Source organism: Morchella sextelata, assembly GCF_020137385.1.
Source record: "Morchella sextelata strain SCLS chromosome Unknown scls_1, whole genome shotgun sequence".
NCBI classification, from domain to species: domain Eukaryota; kingdom Fungi; phylum Ascomycota; class Pezizomycetes; order Pezizales; family Morchellaceae; genus Morchella; species Morchella sextelata.
In genome coordinates, this window is record NW_025408616.1 from 350188 (window position 1) to 377667 (window position 27480).

Consider the following 27480-nt stretch of genomic DNA (forward strand, 5'->3'; position numbering starts at 1 on the left):
TGCAGCCCTTGAATGCAGTGGTGGTAAGAGGGGAAATATGGAGTACTTGACTCATGCCCCTCCTTCTTCTCATCCTCTTAAGTTCTTCCCCATCTCCTCCTCTTCCTCTTCACTCTTCCTCATCTGTCCATTGAACATTCGCATTAACCTTGTGGAATTTTTAAAGCTTGCGATTTGCTTGTGGTGAGTGGCTCCTGCATACAAAAGGCTCGGGTTGCGGCTGCTCGGGCTCGGCGAGGGGTCCTGGTTGGGTTTTGAACTAACATTTTTTTTTCCTTTGATGCGATAGATACCCACTCTATTAAACTCTCTTCGCCCCGCTTTTTTCAAGCAATTCCTTTCGCCATTGTAATTGATTCGCCAATAAACACCACAGCGCCAGCAGCTATGACTCCCTCGGTTGACGAAGTTGAAGATTCCCGCGGTAAGTCACCTTCTCAAGCTATGCAGCTGCTATTTCCACTCAAAACATTGTCGCCTACTATAAAATAACTGCAACCACCGAGATTGGTACAATTGAGCAACCGTAGCTAATAGAAAACCACAATAGTCATTGGACAGGATCCTCTGATTCCTCCCAGTCTTCTCCAGCACGAAATTCCTGCAGTAGGAGCTCCCATCCTCACTCTTGATGAAAGAAATATTAGTATGACTCACACACCATCATGTAGACCGCTGCCTCCAAAGCTGCCGTTCTCCAAGGCCGTAAGGACTCCATTGCTGTCATCACCGGCCAGACCGACAAACTCCTCGTCATTGTCGGACCCTGCTCCATCCACGACCCTGAAACCGCCCTCGAGTACGCAGGCCGTCTCAAGGCTGTCTCAGAAAAACTTCAAGATGACTTGGTCATCGTCATGAGAGCCTACCTTGAGAAGCCCCGTACAACCGTCGGCTGGAAGGGTCTCATCAACGACCCGGACATTGACGAGAGCTTCCAGATCAACAAGGGTTTGAGAGTGAGCCGACAATTGTTCGTTGATCTTACCTCAATGGGAATGCCTATTGCCTCCGAGATGCTGGACACTGTTTCCCCCCAGTTCCTCGCTGATCTGCTGTCACTTGCTGCCATTGGTGCAAGGACCACCGAGTCCCAGCTCCACAGAGAGTTGGCTAGTGGTGTCTCCTTCCCCGTCGGATTCAAGAACGGTACTGACGGGAGCTTGACGGTCGCCATTGATGCTGTGTTGTCTGCGAGCCATCCTCACCACTTCATGGGTGTGACGAAGCAAGGTCTTGCTGCAATCACCAGGACTACCGGAAACGAGCACGGTTTCGTCATCCTGCGTGGAGGTGCGAAGGGCCCTAACTACAAGGCAGATGATGTCAAGGCCACAAAGGAGGCTTTGAAGAAGAAGGGCCAGAGGGAGATCATGATGATCGACTGCTCCCACGGGAACAGCTCCAAGAACCACAGGGTAAATCACACCTAAAACATCATGTCTATGCTTTAATACTAACAGTATTTACTCAGAATCAACCTCTTGTCGCTGCCGACATCGCCGCTCAGATCCGCGCCGGAGAAGACGGTATTGTTGGTGTCATGATTGAGTCCAACATCAACGAGGGCCGCCAGGATGTTCCTTCTGCTGAGCAAGGAGGTGTCAGTGCGCTCAAGAAGGGTGTCTCAATCACTGATGCCTGTGTGGATTGGCCATCTACCGTTGAAATGCTCGAGGGGCTTGCTGAGGCTGTGAGGGCAAGGAGAACCGGCAGAGATAGCAGTGCGGGAACCAAGAGAAAGGCTGAAGAGTAAACGGTTGCAATGGGTTTAGGGTTTCCTTTTATTACGGTTGAGAGAAAGAAAAAAAAGGTGCGGTCTGTATTTTGATATCAATAAAAAAAACTGTTTCATTTTCCCCGTGGTTTTTTGCAAAGTATCCGAGAGTATATAATGTCCTTGTTGTTGCCAATAATATCTAGGAAAGAAGACCTATTAGCAATTTGATATGCTATAGTCAGATAAGTTGATATATGTATGGTGTGAAAGAAATTTAGCATATGGTGTGCCGTATGTAGGATTACAAATTATAGGTGAGTGAGAGCCCATGAGGCATCGCCCACCGGGTCTAAATCCCAGACCCTACATGCCTACTTCATGTAATGCGAGCAGGCGCGCATAACTATGTTTTGCATTGTAATCCTCGCCCTAGTTAGCAACCAACCGGCCAATATCATGCATGGTGGTGGTACAGCTAATGCAAGTCTTTTAATCACATCCAAAGGGTTTGACACCCGAAGCCCTAAAGTGTTCGATTTACCTCAGCTTTAAAATTTACGCATATTTGACTCGAGAAGATGATCTTATGACGCTATATCAAAGAAAAGAGAGAACATTGTGCATGGCCAACGAAGATACGGGCAGAACCACAACCATGAGCCCACTTTCACAGTCTGTAATCATTCCCATACCAATACTTGAGCCACCGGCACCCGTACCCGCACCTGTGCCTGCACATGAGCATAGAAACGGTACTACCGGCAATTTCCGAAATAATAGTGGATATAGTGCAGCTCTTTATACTGGACATTAGCGCGAGGTGGACACGAAGCCATAGACCGATTGTTGCTTGAGGAAGATGCCAGAACCTCACTAAAATTGATACACAGCTCCACAGATAGCAGCAAGGCACGACACTACTCCTTATTACTTACTATGCAAACAGAGAAATAGGCGGCGTGGGAAGGGTAGAGACTGAGAGCTGAGAGTTTCCTTATGTATCTCACGCTTCATGTTTCTTCTCCTCGACTATTCTCCGATATTTACTGCTTGGTTAGACTAGAACCTGATAAATATCATACCCAAATTGTAAAGTAAAGCTGATTTTACTCCGACCCATACATACGCAACAACATCCATATTTGATATGACAGACCTCTGCCGACTGAGCACCAAAAGCATCTAGCAGCTACCAAATATGTCCCGTCTATATCTCACTATACTGAGGCGCCCTTCAGGCTCTATAGCTACAAAATAAACAGCACACCTCTAAAGTAACCGAGTGATATTTTATGACGGCACATATCTCTTGACTCAAGCTTAACAAATTCGAGTAGGTCAAATCCTTTAAATTCCAAGCCATTTTTGTAGATGCATCCGTAAAAAGTCATATAATTCTGTTAAGTTAGATGGACTCCCTCATTGTGTCGTATCTCTCCCTAGACAGTAATTTTTGCTAAGGAATCTGATCTATTTATGGTAAGATCTGACCCATTAAGCTCTTCGTTAGGACCTTATAGAGTCTGACTCAATACTACAACTTACAACCCTGGATATATGTAGTGTTAAAACCAACCGGAAAGTTAATCAAATTTGGATGGGGGGACTAGAAGCGGCCCGGATCCAGCGCCGCCGATAAAGTCACTACTGCTCCTCCTACAAAAGGATCATGGGGTAACACACCACCTGGTATAGATAATAGATACGTCGGAAAAATAAATCGTAAAGAAACGAAGGATATGGGAAGCGGTGGTACGATCTACACTAGCTACACCGTGGTGTTGTGGCATTGTGTGGCATTGTGTGGTATTTTGTGACCACGATTTAACTTTGAATTCTGCTCAATAATATCATGATGTACTACTAGATGTGCTGTGTTGGGACCACATAGTGTGAAATATGAGAACAGCTTCATTATTGTTTTCATCAGATATGGGTTCCGTAAGTGATCATGAGCGAGTGATCACCTATGACGCACGGTAAGTTCTTGCACAGCCACACATTAAAAATCAGAACAGAGCCTGGGTATATGTACAGAATTTTCTGGGTCAATATATCCTGCATGGTTATTTCTTTAGTTTGTAAACCAGCTAGTGCGGTTTGGTTTTATTCGCCTTTAAACCGAGCTCGCCATTACCTAGAGAAAACTTATACAACTATGCTCCGTTACTGATCATACAGAGTACCGATACGTTCAAGGAGAGTATGAATACGTATACTAACTACGTTTAACAGAGTATAGTTATCGTATCACGTTCGGTCACAGGTTGTGATTTGGGTTGCCGGGTTCAGTGATTCGGCGTATCATCATCAGCCACTGATTGTGATTCGGACTGACCGTCTAAGGCACAGCCAATTTATTCACAGCCAAATTTGTTGCCAATGACCGATTTTCCAGTTTCACGGTGCCAGATTAAAATGTAGGTACTTATGTATCTATGTAGATCATTAATCATTCTCTACGGTAGTAACACCGGGCTATGTCATTTTGTATGGAAATGTCTCGTACCTTCTTTTTAAGCCTCATTCCGTAAGCCACCTCTTCAACTCCCCACTACTAAAGAAGCGGCGTCCCTTGCCTACCTCAACTTCTCATCTAAGTAAATAGCTACATGCCTCCTGATATTTCCGATGGTAGCTCCTACTCCATCCCTCAACTGGTCCAGCCAGCTATCGGTAACAGCCTCTACAGACACCCCGGTCTCACTAACAGGCGATAAAATCCTACTACCACAGTCTGCCCTCGAACAGCTTCTCGCCGCATCAGCATCTGCACCGCAGCCCCCGCCAGCCGTTGTAGATCTTGAATCATGGGATACACCGCAGGAGCCACAACAGCGAAATCAACAGCTGCCCCATCCGTTAATATTTAGGCTTTATAATCCTGCAAATAACCGCTTCTCGCATGCGGTACCACGGGAGTTCTCAGCGGCCGAGGGGGAGGTCGGAATATCCCCATTTCTAAGAGAGGCGCTAGGTCTTGAGGAGAAACACGAGGAGGCGTTACGAGAAGGCGAGACGGGGAGCACGAGGGAGAAAGCAAAGATCACTATTGTTTCAAAATCTTTGCCCAAAGGAACGCACGTACGGCTTAGACCTCTAGAAGCTGGTTACGATGACGAAGACTGGAAGGCGCTTTTAGAGCGGCATCTGAGGATGCATTTTACAACCTTGACGGTAGGTGAGATTTTGTCAGTTGCTGGAAGGACAAACAGCCGGGGGAAGGGGGACCGCGGAGAGTTTAGATTCTTGATCGACAAACTAGAACCTGAGGAGGCGGTCTGCATCGTCGATACTGGTAAGTCTTTGCCTGTGGTTGATTGCTTCAGACTTTAAATCGGCCCTCTGACATCTAAGTAGATCTGGAGGTCGACATCGAACCTTTATCAGAAGAGCAAGCAAGAGAAACATTGAAACAGCGAATAGCACGTAAGACAGGCGGGGCTAGCACAGGCGGGGTAGTCAAAATCGACGAGCCTGTTCAAGGCCAAGTTTTACCAGGAGGCTACCATTTCTATGAGCTCAAGGAGTGGAAGCGGGATCTGCCTCTCATAATAGATGTCGATGGAGTGGAAGACGGTGATGAAGTAGATATCTTTGTTTCAACGTCGAAGCAGCATCGCAAACCCCACGATGACGAACATGTATGGGGAGATTTTGGGAGCTCGTATCCAAAACGCATAAAAATTGCTCCCACAAATATTGAGCTCGTTGATCTAACTACACTATCTTTCGGCATCCATGGTTACAGAACCCTTGATGCGGGCGATGACGAGGAATCAGAAGATGAATCCACAAGACCATATGTTCTCAGAATCACACAGCTCGGGTCCTCCGAGGATATGGAAACTGACACACCCACAAATGATGGACTCCCCCCAGGACCAGATTACAAAAAATGCAACAACTGCACTCAGTGGATACCCGCACGCACCTTTATGCTACACGAAAACTTTTGCCTACGCAACAATCACGTTTGCAAAAAGTGCAACCAAGTTTTTAAACGCGGCACTGAATCGCAGCATTGGCACTGCCCGCAATGCAGCGCACATGGGATTAATGCCCCCTCAGCATTGGAAAAACACGCATCAATCTTTCATCACCCACGGCACTGTACTTCATGTCCTTATGAAGCTGCAAATCTTCCCGACCTTGCTGTTCACAGAACCACGACTTGCCCCGGTAAAATAATCCTTTGCAAATTCTGCCATCTTCTCGTCCCTCAGGATGGAGAAGGCGATGGGTCACAACCAAATGCAGAGATAATCATGACGGGACTCTCGAAACACGAACTGGAATGCGGATCACGAACAACCGAGTGCCATCTCTGTTCAAGAATCATAAAACTGCGTGATATGGAAAATCACCTCAAAAACCACGACCTCCAGCGTTTATCAAAAAGTCTTCCAAGGGTCTGTAGAAATCCCAACTGTGCGCGCACACCTAAAAATGCAAGGAACGACCTCGGACTTTGCGGGTTCTGTTTCGGCCCCCTTTATGCACAAGGGTATGACCCAACAGGCTCGCAGCTAAAGCGTCGTGTCGAGCGGAAGCTTCTCCAACAGCTACTCTCTGGTTGTGGGAAGTCCTGGTGTCAGAACGATATGTGTAAGACAGGCCTTGAGAACAGTGGGGTGAAGCCGGATGGGGTTATGAGCACTGCGAAAGCGTTCCCAATCATTAGACCCATCACGGATAAACTTCTGGATACAAGTGTCCCATTGAGTTTGTGTGTAGATGAAACCACGAAGAAAAGGAGGGAAATGGCCGAGTGGATGAGCGCGGAAAGCGCATTGCATGAGGGCGGGGGTTATGATTTAGCCTTTACTATTGCTGCGGTAGAGGAGGCAGCAGGTGATAGGGATGGCGCCTGGAAGTGGCTGGAGAGAGAAGGGGTTAGAAGCGGTGAGAGAAGAGAATAGATTTCAGTAATTTTTTCAAACCTCTTTTTATTTCATAAACATTTCCTATTGGCGTGAGTGGTGTCTGGGATGTAGAGCGGAATTACGGCAAAGTAATATTAGAAGAGACTGGTCTGTCCGGTGTAAACTTATGGCATAAACTGCATCGTTGGAAAATTTACTTTGAAATAGTATGTTTTGATGTGCGGTCAATGATTTGTTTGCCGATCTGTCATCCATCCGTCTTTAGACATATTCATAACGTATCACTCGTGAAACATACATGTCATTAAACTCTTACATGTATCCTTGATAACTTTCAGCGGATATATATCTTGTCCCAGTCTTATTCGTTTCTGTAGACGTTGTCTTGTATTTAATTTGAAGGTCTCAATATGCTGGGTTTGCTCGGCTAGCCTTAATTCCTGTCTTTCGAACATTTGTTTTCTTCAGAGGGCTTTTCTGTAAGCCGCACCCGAGTCAGATCTTAAGACTGTCTTGTCATTTTTTGCTTTTGGCCAGATCGACTAATATATCAGATATTTTATCTATACGCACATTCTCCCCTACAATAACAAAACCAAAGATTTTATAGTCAAGCTCATCAATATCCTCTTGGATCTAGTCTCATATTAGATTTAGCTCAGATTGCCTAGCTTTTGACTAACCTGGAAGTATGTATTTCTCATTAACCCAACTAGTGATTACGGTGTATACCCAAGAGGGCTTCTTAAAATTGATGCAAGGAGTCTAAAATCCGTAAAAAAGAAAATATTTGACGCTGTTGAAGTCAGATATGTAGGTAGTAGGTATGAAGACTGTCTCATAGGCTCATGCGACTGAGTTGGGCGCGTGCTTTGATGACCACATCTACATACAGCGCACTATTTTGATCGGCAGGTACATACGCCGAGACGTCAAAACAAGCGTGCATAGCGCAACGTGGCGCTGGTGTCATTTTTACCCGCAGCCTTAGCTTTGTGGGCATGGACAGGCACAATAATACTTGAAATCAACATCATGGTGAGAACGATCTACAACGTAACTTACGATACAACCTCCTCCTCCTCCTCCTCCTCCTCACACCTACTGAAACAGATTCAAATACTAACTCGAAAAAGGTATAAAACTATCCGTAACAAAAGCTATGGAGGTTGATGACAACTTTGAAAGCATCAAGAAACAGACTCAAAGGAGAGACCTGACCTGAAGTGAGGGGAATGCTAGAATACGATGAATTCCGCCAACAAACAAACAAAAAAATCCAAATCCAAAGCCAGTCCAGATGAATACAAAGGAATATGAAATAAAAAGGGAAAGAAAATGAATACCCGCTATCACTGGCGCCCGTGAAAAATACGCCTGTCGTTTCTCGTTGGTTTCTCAAGTATCATTGTACTATCGTCCGTAGACCTCTGCTTCCTCTCTCCGCCTCCCGTGTTCCGTATCTCTTCTTAAGCCCCTTCCTTCTTTTATATACGCTCCGAAATGCGCTTCATATATACTTGAGTGTAAGAAAATATAGGCCGAAACCGAAATAGGGCGTAATCGCTTTCGTCAATTGTCTAATAAAGTACTCAGACCACATACTTGTGGAGTTTCCTCTCCGGATTCGTCAGTTAATCGTTTTCGCATTCCTCATTACACATGATGTTGATTGTAGTCCATTAAGCTTCGGTTGCTCTCTCAGTAACATTCTTCCCATTTGCCCTCAAATCATGGGCAACATCTTCGACGTGTTCAGCAGTCTCGGCGTCTTCTTTACCCTCTCTCTCCTCGTCCCTCGACACCCCTACAAATTCGCCCTGTCCATCGACGTCAACCCTCCCTCCTTCTTCCTCGACAATCATCTCCGCCAAACTGCGAAAGTTGAACATTGTCTCTGTTCCACTCCCCGCATTCTCGGAGGTCATCCCTTCATCGTCGCTCCCCGGGAGGCTCCTAAAGCTACTTGTGTCGCTAGCTCCGGATCCGGATCCTGACCCCCCACTTGTAAGTTGCGGGCGAGAGTTGGTAGTTACTGCTGAAGAAGATGAAGCGCCGGCAGCGCTGGCCTGCGGATATAAAGATCGGTCGACACTTTTACCCTTACCTTCGACACTACCACTGCTACTGGCGAGAGAAATATTTGACCCATTTCTAGTAGAAATGCTAGGGGCGGCAAGACGTTTTTTCTGCTCTTCCAGTTCGACTTTCCGCTTCCGTTCTTCCTCCTCCGCAAGAGAAAGACGGATAGCCTCCATCAACATCATTTCCTCCAGATCGATCACACGACTTCTTCGCTCATTGAACAAGCTGCTATCACGATGGGCACTTGAGGGCCCTAATGTGGATCCATCTCGGAAATTTCCCGAGCCTGTTAATCTTTCCGTGAAGCTTGTCAGACTAGTTAATCCCCCGGCACCATGGTGGCCATCTCTAGGAGTGCCAGTTCCACTTTGAGCCGGCGAAGGGGTATCACTTTCTGCGCCCGGATTGTTATTACCTCCACCATCACGCACCGCTCTTCGGATCAATCGCCGCGATGAGAACCCACCGCTGGTACTGCTTGAGCTGGCTGGTGGATTGTGAGGGCCCATAAGATATGCTGCTGTATGTAAAGCAGTTGCTGCTGCTGCTCGTCTAGCAGCATGAGAGCGTGCTGTGGCAAGCTTTTGGGACCAGTCGGGTCGGATGCGGTCAGTTGTGACAACTTCAGGGTTATTTACACCCAATGCCAAGCGTCGCTTTCCTGTGGGTGTAATTGGACTTGACGGAAAAGATGGTGGCGTCCCCGAACAATGACCCGGTAGAGACGAAGAGGATCCATCAGCGAACCCAAAATTCATTGGAGATGGTATTTGGTTTTGAGATTGAGAATTGGCAAACATCAAACCCCGCCTAAATGGCGGTGGGGTATATATAACACCGAACTCGGGCTCTACGCAGAAGGGACAAGTTGCCGGTTCGGAAATGAGTTGATCTGCCGTACCTGTTAAAGCGTTTTCATCAGACGCGGTTGGCTGATCCCCTTCATGGTGTTCTGGATGGTGGGGATCTGGTCGCTTGATTTGGACAAAACATTCTGAGCAAATGTCCTGGTCGCAACACCTTGTTTTATTTAAATATGGCGGGTAATATAAAAAGCAAATTGGACATTCTGTTGCATTTTTGTAGAGCACGGCCTCTATAGGGCGACCATCGACAGTTCTAGAAGGCTCGTTAATCTCAGCAGGACCAGTTGTATTTGCCAATGTAGGATTGCGCGGGGCCGATATTGATAAAGTTTTGGCCCTGGCCCTGGAGGAGAACCCAAATGATGATGGCGTGGAGGTAGCAGACCTGTTGGAGCCTTCAGAGGTGTAGGATTGCGAACGCGAACGAGAAGCTATGGGGACGGTCAGGTTGTTTGCCGAATCCGAGGGGCCGGGAGTCCTACTGGGAGATCGAGATTTTGTCTCGGTGTGTATTTGTGCATCCGGTGAAGGAATGGGCAATCCTTTGACAGCAGCAACAAGCTGTGCGTCGGTCCAGTCAGGCTCGTGGTCATCGAGCCCTTTGAAGAAAGGTGCCAGCCGTCGCTCGATCTACACCAAAACGAAAAGGTCGCATTAGTAACCTGATCGCCGCATATTGAGGCTCATGTGTTAAAGATGGAAGTAAGTACCATTAAATGTCGAACAATCTTATCCTTGAAGTCCTCAACACCGGTATAAACTCCCTGCGTGACCAGGAAACCCCCTAGCAAGATCCGATAAGGTCAGCCGCCACTTTGTTGTCCCCCGCGTCCTTAAATCTAGCTGTCAAAACACCAGATGTGGAGTACTCACCATCTACGCTTTCCTCCCTGAGACTCCTCTCACGTTCTTTCAGTCGTTCCTTTTCTCGCTCTATCTTCCTCTGCTCTCTTGCCTCCTTCTCGGCCTCTCTATCCCGCTCCCTTGTCTCTCTACTTGTCAGGCCTAGTCCGAACAGTGAACTCTCTAGATTATGCCTTGACCTCCCCCTGCTTGAATAGCTCTCGCTGCTTCCCGCGCCCCCACTAGAGAGCAGAGTGCCCGAAAGGCGACCGGAAGACGATGGCCCACCATTGTTACCACCACCGTTCCTTCGCGAGGAAAGGGCTGTAGACGAGAGATGATGGTGGCCTCCGTGCGGGGGCGTCATCGAGCGTTCCTTTGTGGAAGTGTTCCCCATAGTTCACCAAGTGCAGTATAGTTGTGGTAGACTGAGAGACTTGGTGGAACTTCACACTCGTTATTCGGTCGGGATGTGAATGGGATGTGTAGGTAATGGGGGTAATAGAGTTGTTGTTCCTGGGTTAAGGGTGCGTGCTGCTTCTGTTGTTGTGGCTGATTTGAGAGTTTGGTGGGAGGCGGCTGGAGCGTGTGAACAAGGTGTCTCAGAAGATGGCTGGGTGAGGAGGGGGAGGGGGAATCGGGGATTCCTACTTTCAAATGCCTCAAGGAATGATCTCATCAAAACACCCACTACAAAACTGAAAGATAGAGGAAAACCGACCGCGGCCAAGATGACAAGCGTCAGGGTAGGGTCAGGGTAAAGATAACTCCGCGCCGAACTACCCCCTCCCCGGACCTCGTGGGGTGGAAGCTTGTACTTAGAGCAGAGGCGGCGAAACGCCTGTCAAAAAAATGAAATAAAAACACCAAGAAGTAAAAGACCAGGGACCGGTTCGAACCACCAGTGCCAACGTTCCTGGGGGGCGGCCAACGTGGACGATGTAGTCTAACTGGATACATACAGTATTGTACATTAACTACATGTATCTATTTACTCTTGGTCTACACTAAAGTTTCAACTTCCGGGAAATAATGATGCTCATCGCGCGTGGGTGTCTTTCTTCTACGATTTTTCCCTCCCACGCTCGTGGGCTGGAAACGGGCCATACTTTTGGATTGCATAACATGGATTAGCCCCATTGGATCGTAGATAAAGATAAATGAAATTAATCCCGAGGGGTGAAGCACGTTTGTATGTACCTACATGCGCTTAATAAATTTATTCGTGATGAAACGTACCATTGAGCAACATCTACTTGCTACCGAACTTTCGTGCTGTGCGCAGTTGAACAACACATGGATCACATGCCACTAATAATTTACAGACTTTTCACTGTGGCATATCTACAGACTTTCCCACACTCCCCATGTCGAAGTGTTCATACTAGGAAAGGGCCAATCAATGTACTATAACATATTAAACGATATCTCTTGTCATAATAAGGTAATATAACCGGAATGCAACGGGCTCTAAGTTATGCGTTTACTGAGCGTTGAGGGCTTAAAATCAAAAATGAGTTAACCTTGTGCTTTCTTGAGTCATGGCTTATCACTCGGTGATCCAGACCGATAGTTATCGATGGCTGTGTAAATAGGTCATTCAATATCACCATGAGGTAGGTTAGGTAAAATTTCATGTGTTCAAAGCAATTGATAGTGCTTATATATTCATTCCATCGCTAACCTCAGAAGAACGTATAACTGTTACTATTTAAGGGTCCGTTTGGATTGTCATAGCTTAAGGGCTGCATACAATTAATGAATTAAACAAAAAAAAAAAAAAAGGGGGGGCCCGTTTGGCAAACTGAGAAATTTACACGAATACCGTTTAGTGGTTTAGGTGCAATGCAAGTGATTTGGAAAAGCAGCCCAGAGCTACTTTTTCAAAACTCCGTTAAAACCATCAAGACTACACTGAAAAGTGGGATGCCAAACATCAACTTTTCTCCTAATGACGTTTTCAATTTTAACGGATTTTTACCCCTGTTAACCTTTGTTTAAGCCGTTCCCAAACGCACCCTAATAATGTTACTCCTTGAGCAGAAAGCTATTATCGTGACAATTACAGGTCTGGCGCATTCAAGATATCAATTGCAAATCTTCACAGCTTTATTTGGGTCTGAATGAGAATTGCACAGAAGATAAAGTCGCCTAAGTGCGTATCAAAGCATGATATAAACTCAGAATTCGATACAAAGAAAAAGAAATTACAAAAAGAGATAAAAAGGAAAAACATTCATCGACTCCCATCCTTTACAATCCATCCATGCTCCTTTCACCTGGCTTACTAGCCTTCAACTCAGCCTGCTTGTCCAATGGCCCCTCTGGGTTCGAGCTCAACCCGTGCTCCTTCGTTTGTTCGCTCTTGTTCTTCGAGAAGTCTTTCGACGGGGCGGCCTGCGCCTTTCCTTCGGCTGGGGGATCGTTCAACTGTCTTCCAGACTGCGACTCGGGGGGAGGTGACTGACGGCCTTCGCGGGATGACATTTTGTTTTAGAGTGTGGTTTTATGGAGGAGGCTGAAGTAGGGTATTTAGTTTTTGTTTGTGTGTTTTGGAGGAGGATTGTGTTATGTGGTTTGGAAAAACGGTAGAGATGGGTGGTTTTGGTATTTTATATACCGTTGAGTTGCAGGTCGCTGGTGCGTAGCTATGACGTCATCTATACGCAACTGGTTTCCTGACACTACAGGTACTTTTTCAGGGTCCGGGATACACCGATAGGGCTTAGAGATTTTCATAAAACAGCACAGAACTGGGACGAGGCAGGCAGGGGAAACATGACGTGAGATCAACGATGAGACCGGCGAACAAAACGGCGATACCGGCAGGTGAAACTGTTGCACTTTCAACGACAATTGAACTGACTTGCGATGAGAATTATGGCCCGTGAGGATTCGGTCTACTGTCCTGACAGGTATTAAGCTCTATTACCTATTATGACAATCTACACATGAATGCGAATCGCAGCGATAATACTAATGATTGGGAACTCAAAAGTTACAATTTTGTAAACACTGCTTCGGCTCCCTGACATCAAATTGAAATTCTTAAAAACATATAAAATGGTTCATAAGTTGAAAAGCAAACCCACCCCAACAACCAGAAAGCAAGAAAGAAGAAAGAAACCCTACTCCAAAGAAAATCTCATAGAAAAAGAGAAAAAAAGAGAAATGCTATTATAATTTGCAAAGACCCATCTTACAAATCCTTCGCGGTATTCCCGATATCGATAGCGGCCTCACTGAACTGCACTTGTGCACTCTTAGCATCCTTTTTCACTCCCTTCATGTCACAGCCCGCGCAAGCGCACTTCCCGGGTTCGCAAGAGCAAACACCCTCGTTCCCTCCACAAGCGCAGGTAGTCTTCTCAGGGCCAACGAACGGGTTTCCATCAGCGGTTGCACCAAGTTCCGCGGAACGCCTGTTCTCGCTCTTCCTCAGCTCTGCAAGTCTCCTAGCCTCGTTGTGGATATCAAGCAATGACTTTTCACCAGTTGAATAGAACGAACGGATCTTCTGCCCTGTTGGTGTACCGAGAGCCTTCTCAAAATAAGTTGTAAGGGTGTTCTTTGCGCCAAGGGCACGGTCGGTGACATGGTATTGGGAATCCATGCTCCTAGCTGTGGTGGATGCATGGGTAGTGTTATCGATTGTGCTGAGTGCTTTGTTTAAGTACCCGGTGAAGGTAGCCGAGATTCCATGCTTGGTGTCCAGTTCAATACCCTTCTGAAGTGCGGTATCACCAACTACGTACCCATGGCTCAGGTACTCTGCCAGGATTGCTGTGCGGGGCTTGTCTTCTTGCCTTAGCTGCTCCTCGGTGGTGCCGAAACTTGGTGCGTCTGCGTCGCCACTTGCAACATGCCCACCCGCAATCTCATCGAGAGAGTGTGTAGTCTCGACTTTTACAGGGTTGGGACCGAGCTTGGTGCCGTCGAGGAGGAGGGCGGTTTTTGCGGCGCTTTCACGCTCGTAGGTTACAGTTGCGGACTGGGTCGAGTTCGCGTCTGCGGAGGTAGGAGTGATGCTTAGAGAAGTGATTTTGCCACAGAAGGAGAAAAAGTCACGAATCTCCTTTTCAGGAGTCGTTGAGGCAATGTTGGAAACGTGAACAGTTTGAGCGTGAGCCATTATTGCAGTTGTGAGAGTGGTGGCGTTGATGGTAGTGGTATAGAGTCGTAGTTGAAGAAGCTGAGCTTAAGGTGATTTGTTATCGGTAAATTTTCAATTGCAAATGTATGATGATGATCGAAAGAAAGGGGTAGATTTACGCTGCGAGACTTGATGGTTTTATATCAAAAGCTCATTATGAAGGGCGGGGTAGTACGTCATACGAGTAATTGTGGCGGGATGGGTTGGCGGGGTGTTCCGGCATGTTCCAGCCACATTGGGAACAGGGCCCTTTCACATGCAATGGCCATACCGCACTTGGTTGAAAACGTCACTACATGTACTACATGTAGTACATAAAGCACTGCTCAGCCACAGAACGCGTAGTTTTCCTGGCACGTCAAAGAACGTTGCGTGTTGGAGGAATCTTGCTTTGGGGGAAGGGGGGAGGTTGCATGATGACGACTGTAAATTTAGTACTCATCAAGATGGATGATTACTGCTGCGGCGCAGATGCCCACGTACTCACCCGCCCCAGGAATAATGTCAGTCCCCAACTGCAAAAAACATGTAGCTGCGTGTAATTATCACCTCAGAGTTACATGTACTTAGGTCACCAAGACTGCTGAGGGAGTTGCTCGTCAAGTTCGTCGAGTGATGCTTTGTGATTAAAACCCTTCACCGATACATCATACCACGCCGGCTACGCTAGAAGCTACGCCCCTACTAACAAGCAAAATCCATAAGGCGTGTTAAATATCAAGAGTTCTTAAAAGGGCTTCAGTCGTAGCTACCAGAATGTATGCAGCTGATCGAGTGATAGATTGTGTTTCGACGTTTAAAGCTTTATAGCTTCAGATTTCACGGAGGTTGGAGCTTCGGGTGAGACTTTCGTCACCTTGTTTACGAATTAATATTTAAAATCCATATCTTACCCATCAAATACTCGTGCATTCGCAACTATAGTTCGAATCTAAAGGTATTGTTCTCACACATGCCCTGCTGTTGCGAAAAGCCATCCACAAGTTCTTTCCAATCTCACAATGGGACCCAGAAATGAGGAAGAGAGAGCAACAAAAAAAAGACCCCTGGAATTTTGAACAAGAGAAAAAAAAGGTAAAGAAAATATAAAAAAGAAATACTACAAAATGCACAACGCACCCATTTTCCCCAATTTTTTTTTCTCGCAAAATATGCTGCACATAGGTTGAAGAAAAAAAAAGAACATTGTTTTTATTTTGGTTCCATAACAGCATCATCCCCACAGCCCCCCGGCCATGTAAGACTTTATGTTTATTTCTTCTTGGCCGCGTTCTCATCCTCCTTAGCCTTAGCCCTCTTCTCCCTCTTACCAAGGTTCCTGGCGTCAGCACGAGCGACACGGAGCTCCCTGAACGCATTGCGGGACTTCTCAGCATCGGTGATGACGCGCTCAGCGACGGCGTGACGGCCGGGGGTGTTGTCGATAGGGAAGATAGAGGCAACACGGGCGAGCTGCTTAACCTCGGCGGTGGCCTCAGCAGAGGCCTCACCAGGCTGAACCTTCTTGGCGTTACGGGGCCACAAGATCAGCTTAGACTTGTACTCGCTGAGGCGGGCAACGTTGGCCTGGAGGGACTCGACGCTGGTGTTGCGGCGGCGGTAGTCGACTGGGATACCGATGGAGAGAGCGAGCTTGCGGGGGACCTTGGCCTCCTGTTGGGTACGTCAGCTACTGTCCCTTTTCCGTCACGAAACTTGATATCCCAGCTCTCTCTCTTTAGTGGCCATTATCCCCCACCCACTCTTCCTTGTATCCAAGTAGCCTCCGATGGGCTCTTCATTTCCGTTTCCCCAATTGATCCCCCTCTCTTTTATCGCTCCCAAGATCCCCAAAATTCCAATATCCAGAGTGAATATCTCACCTTCAGCTCCTCCAAAGTGAACCCCCTACCGGCACGGACACGACGGTTGTACTTGATGGTTGGGCATCTGACGACAGGCCTCAGGAGATCGATGGGCCTGGGAGCCATAGCAGCGATCTTGGTGAGACGAGCATTTCTACGGCGGAGCTTGCGGCCTGGCTATATTTCCCCCAAAACAAAAACCCGTCAGCTTCCCGCGCATTGATTTCCCCTTCTTCAGCACTCGCAAGCCGTCGAGATGACTAGAAATGAATGATTCGGAGGGGGGTCGGTTCGATAGATATCATTTACTGACCTGGTCGAAGTGGGTCCGCACGCGACGCTGCCAGTCCTTGCGGAAATGGTTGTTGGGGATTTGCTATAAACCTTCAATCAGCATCGATGATTCCTCCAGGTGGGCCCCGCATGGGGGGGTAAATTTTTTCGAAATAGCGGGGGTATACCTGATTGTGCTTAATGGCCATTGCTACTGTCGATGGAACTCAATGATGTTAGTTATCGTCGGTCGTCGGGTTGGGCGGTTGTTTGGACTGGCGCTGCTGGGTGAATTATTTTTTTGGTGACTCTCTAGGCTAGCTGCGTGTTGGGTGTGTGCGGGACTGCCGGGAGTGGGGCCAGGGTTTGCCCTAGCTGGTTGGTTACCCGCTTTTTTGCGTTCAAACCTCTCTCTTGAAACATGGATTCACGACGTCGACCCTGCGGGTTTATGATTTAACGATCGTCTTATTTTAGGCCAAATTACTGGATCCCCATAGCCAGAAAGATCTTTCTTTTAACGGGATTCAATATCGGGATCTTAAAGATTTTGGTCTCTGCCAAGATGGCGATTCCAATTCTCTGGGCCATGGATTACATAACAGCAGCTCAATGAACTTGAAGTGCTCCATTTTATTTGCCAATGATGAACCCCCTTTTCTTCGAGTTTTATTTCAACAATCTCCTATACTGCACCTCAACACTATAAATGCTTGCACAATCCCTGTTTCTGGGCATTGCCACAGCGTCAACTGGTGTCTATAGAATACCTGAACGAGAACTTGGGAGAGAGTACTCTAGCTAAGTACTCACTGGGTGACATCACCTACATACATGTCCGCAGGTTTATGATGTTATCCCGAGTATTTGTTAGTGGTTGAACTCAACTGCGTACTTAGGTACAATTGTAGTTTCAAGTATTCAAAAACGACTAGAGATTTGAAAGTGATAAAAGGCATTTAGTAGGCTTAGACCTCGAATTACACATACATAGACAATAACTTTGAAACAGGGACATGTACATAGAGTATGTACAATCAGGGTACAGAAGTTTTGGTAACGTTTGGTTGCCGTTGCAACACAAAATTTGTATGGGAACACCATACAAAATCAGAAACACTCAAATAATGACTTTAAAAATTAGATTGCACACGCCTGAAGAATGGACTCAAAATTCTAGAATTCTCTGGACTCCGTCGTGAGATAATTTCAACTGCCCTTGAAGAGTTGGAATTTTTTTGATGAGGTTGGGTGGTTGTTTCGGGTAGCTAAACATGGCTACTTTGGCTGTAAAAAGGGTATATTACCAAAACTTCTGTCCTAGTCTATACATACATGTACTGTAGCTTTGAAGTTTAGAAACAGCAGGGCTTGGCAGGTCAATGATCGATCTTCAAACTTTTATCTTTCCAGTAATCTCGATATAATCAGGAAGAACGTCATTGTGCTCCGATAAAGTAAAAAGATTAAACCCAACCTACACTTCTATGTCGAGCAACATAGATAGATGTAAGGTAATTAGCAAGGACTTGTATCTAGAGGACTCGTGGGTTATCTGTTGCAGATATCGAATCTTCCTATAGGGGTGTGCGCGCTCGGGGCTGGAAATTGGTACCCTTATAGAGCGTGTATCTTTATAATAAAGGCTAATTTGCACTTAAAAAGGCCCAACAAGGATCGAGAAGTCGCACGGTATCCTTATAGAGCGCTTGTTCTTAGAGCAGGTACTCTTATTGGGAGATTCGAATATATACACCCATCCTAATATCCTATCACTCCAAGAGTTGAAGCGAGGGGCTCCAGTCCGGCCAAAAGTTGATGGTCATCTGTAGGGAAAATTCCGGCTAATTAGGTCTCTTATTTACACAAGAAAAAAGAAGAAAAAGTACAAGTATGTACAATACGGTGACATAAATCACCAAAAAACGCCAAAATAGCACTTTTCAAATAACCCCAGAGCCAATCATTTTAAGATATAATGTACCAATCGGTCAAATACTTACAACTTAGCGATCAGGAGATTCACATGCACGGTGCGCCTGACAGCCCCCCCCCCCCCCCCCCCCCAACAAAAAAAAAAAAAAAAAAAAAAAAAAAAAAAAAAAAAAACCACTGCAGTATTGACGGTAGAACATTTTGTTCGGTTGTTCGAGTTTGTAATAGAGTTTGTTACAGCTCGTTCTACAATACCCGAATATTCGGCCTAAGATTGCGATAGTAGAAATTGGCTATTCAAACGTCGAATCAATGCGGCCCCCGTATGTAGCTCTTGTTAGGTATTATACTAGGCCTTCCAATCGCTCGGCAATCTTTGACCGTCTTCGAGGCCCTGTCGCTAGTACTGATGCAACTCAGCCAATCCGTCGACGCTTCGCTACCGGCGAATCCTCTTCGAATTCCAAATCATCGCAGAGTAGAACGGTCATATCAAAATCTCCAAATTCTGCTGCCGTTTCCCCATCGTTCGTTTTGGGATTTGCATCCGCTCCTTCATCTAAGAGTAGTATGAGAATTTGGGGGTGTCCAAATGTTGCTGCTAGATGTAAAGCCGTTTCCCCATCGTTCGTTTTGGAATTCACATCCGCTCCTCTGTCTAAGAGTTTTTCGATCACTCCGAGGTATCCTGATTTTGCTGCTAGATGTAAAGCCGTTTCCCCATCGTTCGTTTTGGAATTTGCATCCGCTCCTCTGCCTAAGAGTAGTGTGAGAATTTCGGGGTGTCCAAATCTTGCTGCTTGATGTAAAGCCGTTTCCCCATCGTTCATTTTGGAATTTGCATCCGCTCCTCTGTCTAAGAGTAGTGTGATTATTTCGGGGTGTTCAAATGTTGCTGCTAGATGTAAAGCCGTTTTGCCATTGTTCGTTTTGGAATTCACATCCGCTCCTCTGTCTAAGAGTTTTTCGATCACTCCGAGGTGTCCAAATCTTGCTGCTGGATGTAAAACCGTTTCCCCATCGTTCATTTTGGAATTGACATCCGCTCCTCTGCCTAAGAGTAGTGTGATTATTTCGGGGTGTCTACCTATTGCTGCTAGATGTAAAGCCGTTTCGTCATAGTTCGTTTTGGAATTGACATCCGCTCCTCTGTCTAAGAGTAGTGTGATTATTTCGGGGTGTCCAAATGTTGCTGCTAGATGTAAAGCCTTTTTCCCATTGTTCGTTTTGGAATTCACATCCGCTCCTCTGTCTAAGAGTTTTTCGATCACTCCGAGGTATCCTGATTTTGCTGCTAGATGTAAAGCCGTTTCCCCATCGTTCGTTTTGGAATTGACATCCGCTCCTCTGTCTAAGAGTAGTGTGATTATTTCGGGGTGTCCAAATGTTGCTGCTAGATGTAAAGCCGTTTTGCCATCGTTCGTTTTGGAATTTGCATCCGCTCCTCTGCCTAAGAGTAGTGTGATTATTTCGGGGTGTCCACATATTGCTGCTAGATGTAAAGCCGTTTCGTCATAGTTCGTTTTGGAATTGACATTTACCCCCCAATCCAAGAGTACCACGACCACTGCTAGGTATCCTGATTTTGCTGCTGAAAGAAAAGCTTCTTGTCGAAAAACCGTGGCGTTAACGTCATCTGGGTATGCACTTAAAAGTAGATCAACAATGGTCCGATATCCGCATCTGATAGCCTCATGTAATGTATAGGCCGAGATGTTTGTTAAACCTAACACACTCATGTCGACGTTTTGACGCACTCTGCACTGCGTCACAAACTTGCCTATGACTAACCAACTTAATTCTTGTCCCAGTCCATGGAATTGATCTTTTAGAATATTAGAAATATTCACTTGGTACAGGCTTCTTCGCATGCCATAAAACCATGTACTTATCGATAGTAAGGCCTGCGAAGCTGTAATCCTTGAAGCGGGGTTGGCGACTAATAAGCTTTTCAGGAAGTTTATTCCAATATCATCCACACCAGCTTCTTCAAGAGCTTCCACCGGGAAACCGGCTTTCCCTTCGCAGAAACGCATAACGACTACAAGGTCGACCTCTGGAGCGGGAATGGTGAAATTGGCGTCCAGTATCGTACACAAGCTAGCGCTATCATCCGTATCCTCTGACTTCCACAGAAATGGTGGTTCTGAGGTCAAGATCTCGTATATTACGCAACCCAGAGACCAGATATCCAAGGCATTGGTGTAACGATTCCGGCACGGGAAGCCGATCCCATGTAGTTCTGGAGCCATATAACCTGAGGTACCACACCTAGTTCGTAGACTCGTATCTAATGTGGATTTTGATGACCCAAAATCGGCAAGCTTGACTTGGATGGGTGAACGACGGCCGATAAGAATGTTCTAAAACCGAGTTAGTATGTACATGAAGGATAATTCTAATATGAAGTACAAACTTTTGGTTTTAGATCACGGTGGCAGATGTTATTCTCATGCAAGATTGCCAGCCCTTTTAGTAGTTGAGTGGCAATTTCCTTCACCTCTGACCGTGCTTTCAACCGGGAACCTTTGAGATATTGCCCCAAATCTCCATCCTCATGATATTCCATCATAAGAAAAACAAAATCAGCTTCCTCGTACCAGCCGAGGAATTTAACGAACAAATCCCGATGCTGTCGAGTTTTTATTAAACCCCCAGCAACTTGGAGACTGGCAAGGAGAAACTACTTACACTGCATACTTTTATCAAAGCATTAAGCTCTCGGGCATAGGGGAAATTCCGACTCTTTTCAAGGTAAATCTTCTTCACAGCCCTCAACTCTCCTGTAGAACGTTTCTTTTCAAGCCAAACACTGCCAAAACCTCCCTCTCCAATCTTCCCCACCCTCAACCAAGCCTCTACACCGTGCCTCCCTAAGGTCGTACTGTACAGGTCGTTCCTGTCTGTTGAATATAAATAAGTATCTAGTTTGTAAGTGTTGATAACCGTGATATCGGCCACCGATTTTGTCGCCTGCATATCTATACGTAGATAGCTATCTCCAGCAATCCCGGGGCCTGATTGATTTCGCCTAAAGACATGTGGGGATTTTGAGGGGATATCCGATTCTTAAATCGAACAAGGCTGTATCATATATCGCGTGGTTTGAGTGATGTGTACGTATTTGTATGACACGTAGGTATCCTTGCGACCGACCAGCCAGTTATCTTTGCATACATGCGCCTCGAATCATCAGCCGCCTCAGCTGAATTGATTCTGTAGCCGCACAACCAACTATCGCCAGATTTCACCAGCATGTAGTTAATATTCTCGTGCTCCGGAGCTGTGTACATACCAACACACTCTGGTGTAGGTGCTATACTACTCTAATACCGCTATGCATGCCTTAATTGCTGAGGCAGGTAATACCAGGCACAGGATTGGCACATGGGGGTCGAAATTACAATCTTTAATCATCCGGATCCGTTACTCTAATTAATAGAAAAGGTCAGCTAACAATCTATGTATCCTCTTTTCTCGTCAAGTCATTCGAAACAAACCTAGCTAACCTTTATATAATTCTCTTTATAAGGATACAATCGTCCCTCACCCGGCTCGATGACGAATGGGCGACTTTCAGGCTGATAGTCAGCCGAGGTAAAGGGTCGGTGCACTGTCTTTTGTTGTCTTCAATTGGTCCATTCGCCATCGAACCAGGTTCGCCGTTGTCCCGGAAACGACTGTACCTATACAAATTTCTCTCCGGGTATTTAGGATATGTAGATATCCTAATAGCCCTTGCAATTGCCATATAAGACAGCCCCTCATATATATCTATATTAGACCTCCTAGCTATAGCTAGGCCTATTAATACGATTTTCAAACCCCAAAACCAGACAACCACGACGTTAGTTCCCCAAACCCCATTATCTTGCACTACATAGGACGGATTCTAACCTTCCATTATGCACGGTATTTGGTTTGACTTATGGGGAAGAGGCGGCCTGATCATCACATCTATTATCATATCAACGAGACGTAGATCTGCAAACTATATTCCTATTATATTGTAGTCATCCAAATCGTCAACCTCTCCTTCGTTGCGGAGAGGCGGGGAGCGGGTGGGGGGAAGCGGGGAGCAAAATAAAAGCGGCCCACTTCTTTTATAACCAGGGCAGAAATTAGTCTTATATACAATTTGAGCGAGGGAGCCACAAAAAAGCGAAAGAGAGAAAAAATATACAAAAAAAAAAGCAGCCATCCATGAATTTATTTCCATGCATAATTCCCCGCCCCCCAGCAAGTCCTGTACACGACCGAACGCCCCCCCTCGCCCCATCCCGCTCTCTCTCTTTCACACACACACACACAAAGATGGGTGCACTCACTCGCCCACTTCATTCCACCAAATGCAATTGCAATTGCACTCCCTCATTTCCACCACCCCGTGATGCTACTCAACATGCCCGTGCTCCCCCCCTGCGCCTTGCCCCCCTTCACAAGATCATCAGCACCCGGTCTATCCAGCATCTCATCTCTCGGCACACCACCACCACCAACCCTCTGAGAGGCAGCACCCACAGGGGTTCCCACCGCCGTCACAACCGGCCCCCCCGCCGCCGCCGTGGCAGCAGCAATCTCGCGCCCATCCACGGCGACGGCCTCCTTCTCGGGCGGCGTGAGCCCGCTCAGCGCCCATTCCTTCAGCCGTGTGGTGACGGGCTTGCCCTTGCGGACCTCGTGGGCGAGGTCGACTTCGTGGCGGGCGGTGGCCTCGTCGGTGCCGGAGGCGACGGCGGCGAGGATTTGGGACTCTTTTTGCGTTTCTTGGAGGTGGCGTTGCTCTTCGGCCTAGGGGGGGAAGGGTTGAGAAAAGGTTAGAATTGCTCCGGGGAAGCGGGAGAGAAGGTGGGGGGGGGGGGGAAGCGGGAGAGAAGGCGGGGAAAGCTAGAGAGAAGGCGGGGGAGAAAGGGGGGGGGAGGTACATATGCCCGCTTCTTCCTCCTCGCAAACATCACCATGTCCGTAAACGCAAAGATCGTGATACCACCGCAAAGCACTACCCTCACCAATTAGCATCTTCTTCTCATCCCACTCACTCCCCCCCACCCATTCACACCCCCATCCACATCCACTCTACTGGGGACAAAAAATAGCAATGCACCTGTAGCTCCAATAAGCCCAATGGCAACAACCTTGTGAGCCCTGTCGGCCCAGATGCGGCCGCGGTCCACGATGCGGTCAAACGTGCCGACCTGGTCCATCTTTGCCCTGTTAGCGGCCTCGCGGAGGCGGGCCACGCGCTGCTGGGGCGTCTCCCCGCCGCTGGCGCTGCCGCTGCTGGGGGGTGCGCGGGTGAAGGCGTGGGGTCCGGTCGCGGTGAAGCGGGTGGCATCTGCCACGGAGCGCGGGGGTGCCATTGCGAGTTGTGGGTTTTTTTTTTTTTTGAAATTGAGCTTTTTATTTATTTATTTTTGGTGGTAGTCTGTAATCTATCGAGTTGGAGGTGTTTTTGAGGGGAAAGGTTGTTTTGTTTCGTCCCGATGGATGGAGGGGAGGAGGAGCGGTGGTGATAACTTTTTTTGGTGGGGTGAGTGGGCGATGTTGGAAATCTGACGTGACCTCTGCGTGACGCTAGTGGCGGGTGCGGGCTAGCGTGCTTGGTTGTTCGGGGCGTCGGGTGCAAGCGATAAGCGATAGGCGAGGGCGAGGGCGAGGGCGAGGGCGAGGGCGAGGGCGAGGGCAAGGGCGAGGATGGTGAAGTTGTTTGGCATTCACTCCTTTCTTAATGCGCAGACAGCCAGAGAGACACCCAGGATGAGCGGTGGATAGCAAGCAGAAGCAGTACTCCAGCAGTGCCAGGCAGGTAACTGCAGTGACAGTGTAGTTCTACCTCTCTCACCACAATTACAATCCAGTACTCTCTCCCAGTTCACCTCCACTGTTAAGCCACTCTTGCACGCTCCTTAAGCCTTCACACCTGAATCCCCCCATTCCCCCCATCCCCCTGTCCCCCAGTAGCCAATACCCCCCTCCCTCGCCCCCTTCCCTCCCCCGTCCCACACATACCATGAACGTGAACGCCGACGTAACCCGTCTCCTCAGCATCCTCGCCCAGACCAGCACTACTCACCTCCCCCCACCAGCACCACCAGCACCACCAGCACCACCAGCGCCTCACTCCAGGCCCCAATTCCCGCCAGCAGTAGACCCGCGGCTCCATGGCTCGCTTTACCAGCAGCCCCCAGCGCCTATACCAGTGACGCCGGCGACAGTGACAGTGGTGGACCCGAAGAATATCACGGACTGGCCGGCGGCGCTCAAGTATGTCATGAACACCATCTACAGGAACGAGGAGATCATGGCGCAGGTCAAGAAGGTGCGTATGTTCTACGAGTATTTGGAGGTGTTACGAGGGGCGCGCGAGTGAACGCAATGGCTTATGAGGAGGGGTGGGGGGGTGTTTGTAGATGAAGAAGCACCAGCACGACCATGAGAAGCAGTGGTGAGTGGGTTTTACACCTGGAGAGTTGGGGAGGGGATTGTATGTATGTTTTGGCTGACAGACTTACGGGGCTGGACAGGTGGGTCGCGCGAGAGGAACTCGTCAGGAAACATGAGGCCAGAGTAGAGAGTAACAAGAAGATCGCCGAACTACTGTAAGCCCTCCCTCCCTCCCTCCCTCCCTCCCATCCCAGAGTTTTGCAGTTTAAAGTACCAGCCAGCAGACAGCACTGACACCGCGGCCAGGAAAAAACTCGGTACAATGCCCACCACCACCAGCAATCTCCCCGTAAGCATCCTCACACACACATCAAATCACGAATTCTCACCCCGTCCAGCTAATTAACTAATACCTCTGCATATATACAGACCCCCGAGAGCGAGAAGGAAGAGCTCCGGGTGTTCGACCAGAAGGTGTATACCCGCAGCGAGGAGATGGTCAAGCACATGACCTCCGAGTTTGCCGCGATGGGCATCCCGTTCTTCTGCCGCGCGAGCCTGCCGGAGAAGGAGGACGCGGAGCTGCAGGCGCTGAGGAAGCGCGTTGTGGAGCTGCTGGAGGACCTCTGCGAAGGCGAGTAACCTACATACACGTGATGGGCTAAAGGGATTGGAGCAATTGGCGCACAGTGTAGGAGGGAAAATGTACGGAAATGATATCTGGGGGGAGAAGATGGAATTCTGCACTCTGTAATATAGAAATGGCAATCCTGGGTCTTGCAGTTGTTGCAAAAAAAAACCGTCCCTTTCCTTCTTTCCTCCCTTCCTTTGCCCCTGCCTGCCGCAGTCCCATGTTCCCCATCGGACCTAAACCGCAACAGGCATCAAGAGCCTCAAAAAACTTCCTCCCCAGCAACCAGCAACCAGCAACCAGCCAAACCACCCCACCAACCCAACCACCACACTCCCTCCGCCCAAACCACCACCACCACCACCACCACCACCACCACCACCACCACACCCACCCCCCCATCCACACAGAACATGTACCGCGCAGCAGCACCACGGCTAGCAGCAGCCCTCCGCGGCGCCCGCGCCGTGCCCGCAACACGCTTCTACGCCACCAAGGGCGCCGCCCCCCCTCCCCCGCCAAAACTCTCCTTCACCGAGCGCCTCCGCAACAAACTCTGGCGGCCTGGCGCGGCGCCCCAGCCCCAAGAGGCCGACGAGCAGCTCGCTGCCCCCGCTACCCCAGCCGTCCAGAAGCCCTCCGACATCCCCGGCTACGTCGAAGCGCTCGATGCCCGTGGTCTCGCTGTCGTCGGGTTGGACCCGGCGCTGGAGGAGTGGGATGTGCCTGTGTATGTCTCCCCTACCCCCCCAATTGCAATTGCTTCCCCCTGTGTGCTCATGTGGACTATTACCGCAGCTTCATCACAAACACAAAATTCACCTCCCCCTCTGCACTCGTGCGCGCCGTCCACCGCGCCGTCGTGGAAGTGCACACCCCCCTCCTCAACGGCCTCCCCGCGTCCGCCTTCAGCACGCCCTACACGGGCCCCGAGCAGCTGACCCCCAGCGTCCGCATCCAGGTGTCCGCCCGCGGCGACGCCGTGTTCGACTTCCGCTCGCCGGAGGTCGAGCAGGGCATCCTCTCTGCCCAGGGACAGGACGGCGAGATCAGGGCGTACAGCGAGGAGGAGGTGTATCCCGCGGAGCAGCAGCAGCAGCAGCAGCCAGAGGAGTGGGTGGCGGAGGGGCTGGAGAGGAGGGGGTGGGCGGCGCTGAGAGTGAAGGAGGAGGTGCGGTTTGCGCTGGTGAAGAGGGTGGCGCAGCTTACGGGGGTGAGGGTGCTGGATGCGGATGTGAGCGCGGTGAAGACGGTGGCGGAGTTGCGTATGTTGCTTGTTTCCCTTTCGTTTTGTGCTGGGGGTGGTTTTGTGGAGTGGGGAGTGGGGCTAATGTGATGATGATGGGGGTGTGGTAGTTGAGCATCTTGAGACAAAGCCGAAGCCGAAGAAGCTCTTTGAGATCATCGCCGAGACGCCCCTGCCAGAGCTCCCGAACGTGAAGGTCTATGAGACGAGGGTGAGGCCGTGGGATAAGGAGAGGATGATTGGTAGGGAGAGGCCGTTCGAGAAGGTGGTGGAGTTCAAGTACCCCTTTGAGGCGCGTGATAGGAAGTAAGTAGCAGCAGCAGCAATAGTTTTAGAAGTTGTTGACTGTGGTGACCCCGGGACTGTAAATAAAAATTGGCCTTTTTTTTTTTTATCACTTTACGTTTCGATGTTTGATATTTTGTGGGCGGTAGGTATAGATAAACTTGCTGTAGAAACTATCATTGCCCCTACTATTTATGTTGTGGAGATGGACACTCAGGTACTAGGCCTGAATGGGGTGTGTGTTTCTGGGCACCGAGTGATTGTGCATGAACGTGGCCCAAAACCTTGGCTTGGGTGTCAATCATAATCCTACCGAATCCAGCTCCGGT

At 48.3% G+C, this 27480-nt stretch overlaps 10 protein-coding genes across 10 annotated transcripts; 4 read left to right on the forward strand and 6 right to left on the reverse strand.

Moving 5' to 3' along the window:
• Positions 1-387: 387 nt before the first annotated feature.
• H6S33_000086 (uncharacterized protein) lies at positions 388-1756 on the forward strand (the record flags this gene model as incomplete). Its single annotated transcript, XM_044832283.1, has 4 exons — positions 388-424; positions 551-606; positions 672-1418; positions 1475-1756. 4 exons carry the CDS (start codon positions 388-390, stop codon positions 1754-1756), a joined length of 1122 nt encoding a protein of 373 aa, XP_044699645.1.
• Positions 1757-4351: 2595 nt separating this feature from the next.
• H6S33_000087 (uncharacterized protein) lies at positions 4352-6642 on the forward strand (the record flags this gene model as incomplete). Its single annotated transcript, XM_044832294.1, has 2 exons — positions 4352-5018; positions 5081-6642. The coding sequence occupies 2 exons, from the start codon at positions 4352-4354 to the stop codon at positions 6640-6642; spliced, it is 2229 nt and encodes a 742-aa protein (XP_044699646.1).
• Positions 6643-8288: 1646 nt separating this feature from the next.
• H6S33_000088 (uncharacterized protein) lies at positions 8289-10797 on the reverse strand (the record flags this gene model as incomplete). The annotated part of the gene is made up of 6 exons (XM_044832305.1): positions 8289-9085; positions 9158-9810; positions 9943-9988; positions 10040-10187; positions 10268-10341; positions 10431-10797. 6 exons carry the CDS (start codon positions 10795-10797, stop codon positions 8289-8291), a joined length of 2085 nt encoding a protein of 694 aa, XP_044699647.1.
• Positions 10798-12653: 1856 nt separating this feature from the next.
• On the reverse strand, positions 12654-12887 carry H6S33_000089 (uncharacterized protein; the record flags this gene model as incomplete). Its single annotated transcript, XM_044832316.1, has 1 exon — positions 12654-12887. One exon carries the CDS (start codon positions 12885-12887, stop codon positions 12654-12656), a length of 234 nt encoding a protein of 77 aa, XP_044699648.1.
• A 712-nt stretch (positions 12888-13599) lies between these two features.
• On the reverse strand, positions 13600-14532 carry H6S33_000090 (uncharacterized protein; the record flags this gene model as incomplete). The annotated part of the gene is made up of 2 exons (XM_044832328.1): positions 13600-13822; positions 13886-14532. The coding sequence occupies 2 exons, from the start codon at positions 14530-14532 to the stop codon at positions 13600-13602; spliced, it is 870 nt and encodes a 289-aa protein (XP_044699649.1).
• Positions 14533-15804: 1272 nt separating this feature from the next.
• Positions 15805-16879, reverse strand: H6S33_000091 (uncharacterized protein; the record flags this gene model as incomplete). Its single annotated transcript, XM_044832339.1, has 4 exons — positions 15805-16206; positions 16416-16574; positions 16711-16773; positions 16859-16879. The coding sequence occupies 4 exons, from the start codon at positions 16877-16879 to the stop codon at positions 15805-15807; spliced, it is 645 nt and encodes a 214-aa protein (XP_044699650.1).
• Positions 16880-19021: 2142 nt separating this feature from the next.
• Positions 19022-21584, reverse strand: H6S33_000092 (uncharacterized protein; the record flags this gene model as incomplete). The annotated part of the gene is made up of 4 exons (XM_044832350.1): positions 19022-20430; positions 20494-20968; positions 21022-21237; positions 21297-21584. The coding sequence occupies 4 exons, from the start codon at positions 21582-21584 to the stop codon at positions 19022-19024; spliced, it is 2388 nt and encodes a 795-aa protein (XP_044699651.1).
• A 1392-nt stretch (positions 21585-22976) lies between these two features.
• H6S33_000093 (uncharacterized protein) lies at positions 22977-23965 on the reverse strand (the record flags this gene model as incomplete). Its single annotated transcript, XM_044832361.1, has 3 exons — positions 22977-23396; positions 23531-23604; positions 23710-23965. The coding sequence occupies 3 exons, from the start codon at positions 23963-23965 to the stop codon at positions 22977-22979; spliced, it is 750 nt and encodes a 249-aa protein (XP_044699652.1).
• Positions 23966-24615: 650 nt separating this feature from the next.
• Positions 24616-25631, forward strand: H6S33_000094 (uncharacterized protein; the record flags this gene model as incomplete). The annotated part of the gene is made up of 5 exons (XM_044832372.1): positions 24616-24924; positions 25016-25050; positions 25130-25204; positions 25296-25338; positions 25419-25631. The coding sequence occupies 5 exons, from the start codon at positions 24616-24618 to the stop codon at positions 25629-25631; spliced, it is 675 nt and encodes a 224-aa protein (XP_044699653.1).
• A 402-nt stretch (positions 25632-26033) lies between these two features.
• H6S33_000095 (uncharacterized protein) lies at positions 26034-27176 on the forward strand (the record flags this gene model as incomplete). Its single annotated transcript, XM_044832383.1, has 3 exons — positions 26034-26350; positions 26419-26885; positions 26977-27176. The coding sequence occupies 3 exons, from the start codon at positions 26034-26036 to the stop codon at positions 27174-27176; spliced, it is 984 nt and encodes a 327-aa protein (XP_044699654.1).
• Between the last annotated feature and the right edge of the window lie 304 nt (positions 27177-27480).